The 6,000-nt window shown below is 34.0% G+C and overlaps 1 protein-coding gene across 1 annotated transcript in view; it reads right to left on the minus strand.

The window, feature by feature from the left end:
* The window catches only part of LOC110114017 (mannosylglycoprotein endo-beta-mannosidase-like), a 54,556-nt gene extending 48,562 nt beyond the window's left edge, over window positions 1–5,994 (minus strand). Inside the window, 3 exon segments of the mRNA XM_028700583.1 lie at window positions 2,322–2,551; window positions 3,113–3,251; window positions 5,688–5,994. Of these exon segments, the coding sequence (XP_028556416.1) occupies window positions 2,322–2,551; window positions 3,113–3,251; window positions 5,688–5,833 (515 nt within the window). The 5' untranslated portion in view covers window positions 5,834–5,994.
* Window positions 5,995–6,000: the final 6 nt, after the last annotated feature.

Genomic DNA, 6,000 nt, shown 5'->3' on the forward strand with positions numbered 1-6,000 from the left:
CTTTCACTTTAAATTTGAGGAAGTATCGAAAGTGAATTCAAATAATTTCACTTGCCATGAGATTTGAAACACAAACTTGAGGGTTCATGAAAGACCCACTATTTGTTTGTAAAGCTTTCAAAATCAATTGAATTCATTTCTAAACCTTCAACAAATTCAAGCGAAATTACAAATGCTAACGGTGCAATGCTTCCAAATCTCTAAGTTAATTTTTTCATAACTTTCGATTTGTTGAGGGTGAGATGCATGCTACAAGATATGAAAGATCCTATACATTGTCATTCAAGTTATGGTCGAATGACAATGCGTAACCTAAGGCTTGGTCATAGGCAAACTGATATCTTTATCTCGTTCATTTCCATAGGTCAATCTTTCATTCGATATGATCGTCACCCGGATGATCATCAATCATTATGTGGTACTATATATCCTCATGCTTAATGAATGTACTGTATCATCAACTCATTGATCAAATGAGGCTAAAACCCTAGAGCTTTCAATCCCCGAAGGTAGATTTGGTAGGATTCATAAGGAAGCACGAAGCCCCTGAGGGAATGATCTCCCTAGCCGTCAACTTAGCAATGGGAAGAATAAGATTAAAAAAGGGAAGACTTTGTGGTCCTCCAAGCATTGTCCTCTTATAACACCATCTTCAATTACCCACTGAATTCTTTCCAGGAGATCGCCTCAAGCTACCACCTCGGCATCCAAATGGCCTAGGCTTAGCGTGGGGCAAACTAGAAGCTAGAACCCTAGAGCTTTCAATCCCAAAGGGAGATTTCGTAGGATTCGCAAAGAAGCAAGAAGCCCATAGGGAATGATATCCCTAATCATCACCTTAGTGATGGGAAGAATAAGGTTAAAAAGAGAAGACTTTGTGGTCATCCAAGCATTGCCGTCTTATAATACCATCTTCGATCACCCACTATTGAATGCCTTCTAGGAGATCGTTTCAAGCTACCATGTCGATGTCCAAATGGCCTAGGCTTAACATGGGGCGACTTAGAAGCCTCCTAGAGATACTACTTAAACATTGTTCAAGGATAGTGTTGGTTGGAATATAAAAGTGGGAGCCGACAACATCTAAGACAGCTGAATCATAGATTGTGCTCGGGAGGTACCTATGTCCCTCATAGACAACCCAGCATATTGAAACACTTTTGATACTATATCAAGAGAAAATATTTCAATGTATCATATCAACTAAATAAAAGTGAATAAAAAGGCCTTCATAAAGAATATAAAAGGAAAAAAATAATGAAGAGAGGACACATATTTATAAGCATATAAATGAATATCACTATAAAAAAGTATTCTTCAAATAAGATATTTTCCTAATATTTCTTTCTTAAAATGCCAACAATTCTAAAGGAGCAATTCTTAGATAAAAAATGAGAGAACTAGATAAACAATACTTCGATATAATTTACATGACAGATATGAATGAAAACACTTCTGTTGTGCAAGAAGTGGATGCAATACTGCTTGACACCCTTTAATGCCCAAAGTATCATATTTAACCCACAATCTATTTCTAGCTTTCATCAGGGTTTCAGCAATCAACAACAATTGAAAATGTAAACTAAATGAACAAATCTCAGAAAAGCACATGCTATAATTATCATCTATGAGAACTACCTAGTTAAGCATTTGTAAGCATCTAAATGTCGTTTTAGCTATCCTTCCATCTTAATATTTGTATTAACAGATGCATTTTCTGTAGTTTTAAGTTAGCAAAATTTTGTAAACAATTTTGAAAAGTCATCACAATGTACCTTTTGTCCAGCCTCCAGTCCCTTTCAGACTAATTCACTTTCAAATTAAGTAAATTAGGTGAACAGAATAAAATGCTTCAAACAATCCTTATTACGCAAAGCATATAGACAAATTCATTGTAAATTGATTACATTTCTACAATCATCAAACCATTCATTTCGAGTTCATTGCAGTTAAGTGAGGTTGGCATCAAGCCAAGCCTGAAAATAAATTTATACCACCAAAGTATTTTACCCAGAAGTATATCCAAGTAACTTAAAACATTTTTCTTTTACGAGCAGAACAAAAAAAGAATTATAAAGTTTAAGTATAAGTAGTTCCACTCTTTGATCAGAATTATAATCAAAGTATTGTATCCATGCATGTCTTGAGGAGATCGACATAGGCATTTCAAAAGCCTAATCTGATCTAATGCAACAGAAAAAAATATTATATAGAAACCGAAGACCCATAAAATATAATAAAGTTTTGATGTGAAACTTCACCAGATGGGGAACTCTATAGTGTCAGAAAGTATAGTAAAATTTCTATTAAAAATGGCATATACCTCATGATCACCTCCTTGACCTCCTTGAGGAGGAATTGTTCCAGGATGATCAGGAGGATAGATAAGTACAGCAAGCAAATTTTTTCCATCAGAGTTAAGAATATCAGTAATATCTAGAGAATGTCTTCGAAACATCCCTTTTTCGAGGATCCTTTTGTGCCCATTTAAATACACCTCTCCAGAGTAATTGATTGCACGAAAATTGAGAGTTGCATGTTGATTTTCTTTCTGAATAATGAATTAATTAGTGAGAGAGTAAACAAATGAAAGAAGATATTTAACGTTGAACATTTCACAAAATATGTAGTGCTAAAACTAGACTACAACAAAAATATGAAAAAGAATTTGACTTTTGGCATGTGCGCAATTAACAATGGTGGCATTATCTTCTTTTCTTGATAGATATAATACTACTCGGTCCCTGAGTAGCCACATCGGCTTGGGTATTTTTTTCAATTTGGTATGGCTAGCAAGAAAAGTTCTTTAACTTTCACACGGTTTGCATAAAATATTAATTTAATTTTATATGTTTGGTGATTATTTTCAGAAGTTTAACATGTTTTTAGAAAAAATTGACTGTTATAAAATTTAATTTACACCTATGTCCACCACAAAAACTTGGGTCCTACACAAGGTCAAGGATTTCCAAAAACACTTTCCACAATAAAATGGTTCATAAATATCATAACGCATACGATGTCTAATCTGTTTGATTTTGTTAATAACAAAATAATAATAATTTAGAACACAAATTATCTCTAAATTATGATATAAGGAAGTGGTTCATACCAGTTTAGCCTCGAATGCAGTGAAAAACCAAAATGTATAATACTCTGACCCAGAATCAGCAATATCAAGTATTGCTTCATTGTTTAATCCATAAAAGGGATCTGGAACCAGTTTGTTCTTCAACAAAGTCCCTAAAACTCTAGGCAAACAGAAAATAAAGGTTAGAAAAATATTAGATAAAATTATTTATGCCTTACTTGGTGGCATAATAGATCTTCAGAATTATTAAATTTATTAAAATGCAGAATTCATGAAGAAGAAACAAAGACTACTAAAATTAAAGCTTCAAGGTCAGCTGTTTCAATATGGCATGCCACTTTCTATTAGTGATGAAATTTAAGATAGGTTATGAATTTGACTTAATGTTTGAAGATTGCTCAAAAATAGGGTTTTATTTTCACTTGTATGAAAACAACAAGAAGGTTAATGAGGCTGTAAGAACCGGCTTGGCCAGCTCAGTCGAATTGGTCATAATCAAAGTGCGGGCTAGCAAGAACTAGGTGAGCGGAACTAGACAAGCATACAAATCCAGCAATCGGAAGTGAGTTCGATCACACGAGCGAGCAAAGCATCGCCATCAGAAGTGAAGATGGGAGACAACTTAAGAGGAATAATGTCTTCACGCTTAGTCCAGTTAAGCCAAACAGCAGAAAATTGAGAGAAGGTTGTGATAGAGAGAAAGAAAAGGGAATAAGAAGAGAAAGTGAAGAAATCTGGTGAGAAAGAAGAACATGATGCTTGTAAGAGAACTTTATTTCTTCTCTATTGCTAAAAATAGGTAAGAATTCATTATTTTATCTTATTATTCCTTAGGTGAAGAAGAAAGTTTGGGAGAAGAAATCGAATTAGTAGAAGACTTGATTCAACAAGGAAGAAGCAAAATTGAGGTAACAGATGCAAGTTATATAAGTGAAATTTCTTATCAATTTCAAGAAATTTAATATGCAATGAAATTAGAAATATAGTTTGTTAACTTAGAGGAGTTTGATAATTTGTTATTGTTTTGACGATATTTAAATTTCTACATAATTTGACCTAAAAGTATTAACGTCAATTAATATTATTTTTGGAATAGAAAAGGAATTAAATAATTGAGTTGAGACGAATATTAGAAGTCTGTAAAAGTTTTTGAAGGAGGTTAGGTGTCGCATTATAGAAGATTATTTCAAAGCTCAAATATTTCGAAGAATTGAAGCACGAGAGTAATTAAAAGAGATAATTATAATTGTTTCATAGCAATCACAATTTCCTTTCATTTATTTACAAATATTGTATGTTGTAGCATTTATGCTGACTGAATATTTAATATATAAAATGAGTCAAATTAAAAAAAAAAAACTAAATGAAAAGAGCAAAAAGAATTAATGAAATAGAAAAATGAATAAATTAATTATAATGCATATAATTGAAATTTATATTTATATTAAATGTATATGTATGTGTTAAAAGAAAAAGAAAGGCAAAGGAACATAAATGCATTTATATATGTTTAACTATTATATTATAAGTTGTAATTATCCATTAAGTTTATTAGAAAACTCAAATTATTAAATTTAAAATCTCAAGTAAATCTCCTGTAAACTAAATGGTTAAAAGAGAATAGTTTGTCTATGGAAGAAGAGGATCAAATAATAACAGACAAACTGAATTATTATATGTTCAAATTGAAAATGTGTTTTAGCGGCTCTTCAGTTATATTATTGAAAGAAATGTATTAACCGTCTGACTGTTTGTTCCTGCATCGTTAATTTGAGTCTTTGAGTTGGGTCGTGACAGAGGCCAAGTCATGATAAAATCAAACTTAAAATTGAGTTAAGCGTAGATCAAATCAAATTAACTTGAGATCAATTTGAAACATATATGCATGAATAAATGTATGAACATATGAATGTGAGCATAAATATTTTGATTTATGTTTTTATACTTGTATTAATGCATGCATTAACTATATGTAGATAAAAAAGGATAGGCTTGAGATCCCATTGTCAATATACCTACTCTGAGGCACCAATGCCGCAAAATTCAACTCCCTACTAACAATGCTAACAACACTAATAATCGTCACATTCCAAACACTTAACTTCTATTTCAGCCTAGCTACAAAATCTTGAAGATAATCGACTCAAACTCTGTAGGTATTTCTGTCTTCATTCTTTCAAGCACACTGCATGATGGTGCTAATAACTTAAAACTAAGCTTGTAAACACAAAAGGAAGGGAAAGAAACATAGGTCCAGTTGAAGAGAAGGCTCGTCTACTTTTTTTAAGCTTCCCTCTTGGACACTCACCCAGATCAAACTCTATATGGAAGCCACGCAATGTTTGTAATCATAGTTTGTAATCATCAACCAATTTACAGGTCTTACTCAAAGAGCTTACCAGTCGGAAAAATTTGACCAGCGGGCAAGACTCCCATACGATTCCGGAAATCTTCGTTAGAAAAATACCCAAAACACATCGCTACAGTTATGTAAAGCTTGTAGAAGAAGCAACCCATTACGCAAGCAATATACATTTCAATTCGATTACTTGAATAACCGCGGGAGATAGAGAAAGATAGAGGAGACGAGACATACGTGCCGGGTACGGCGGCCTCCATCCAGGGAGCGGAAGGGCCAGAGGGAGGCGTGGTAGTGGTGAGCTGTACGCCTGTGACCTCCACTTCCGTTGATCTGGCCGCCAGCCATCCCGACTCCAGCTTAGTCTTCCCCACCGTCGCCATTTCTGCTCTCGCTCTCACTTCCAAACGCTATTTGCCTTAGGAGTTATAATGCCCTCACCTAGTTCTTCCCCTCGCCAGTGTCGGCAAAAGCGTCAGTAATTACAGTGGAGTGCGACAGCACCGTGGCTCTACCGGTTAAGCATCCCCACCAGTTTTGTCCTGCTTGA

Source organism: Dendrobium catenatum, unplaced genomic scaffold (genome assembly GCF_001605985.2).
Source record: "Dendrobium catenatum unplaced genomic scaffold, ASM160598v2 fragScaff_scaffold_1557, whole genome shotgun sequence".
NCBI classification, from domain to species: domain Eukaryota; kingdom Viridiplantae; phylum Streptophyta; class Magnoliopsida; order Asparagales; family Orchidaceae; genus Dendrobium; species Dendrobium catenatum.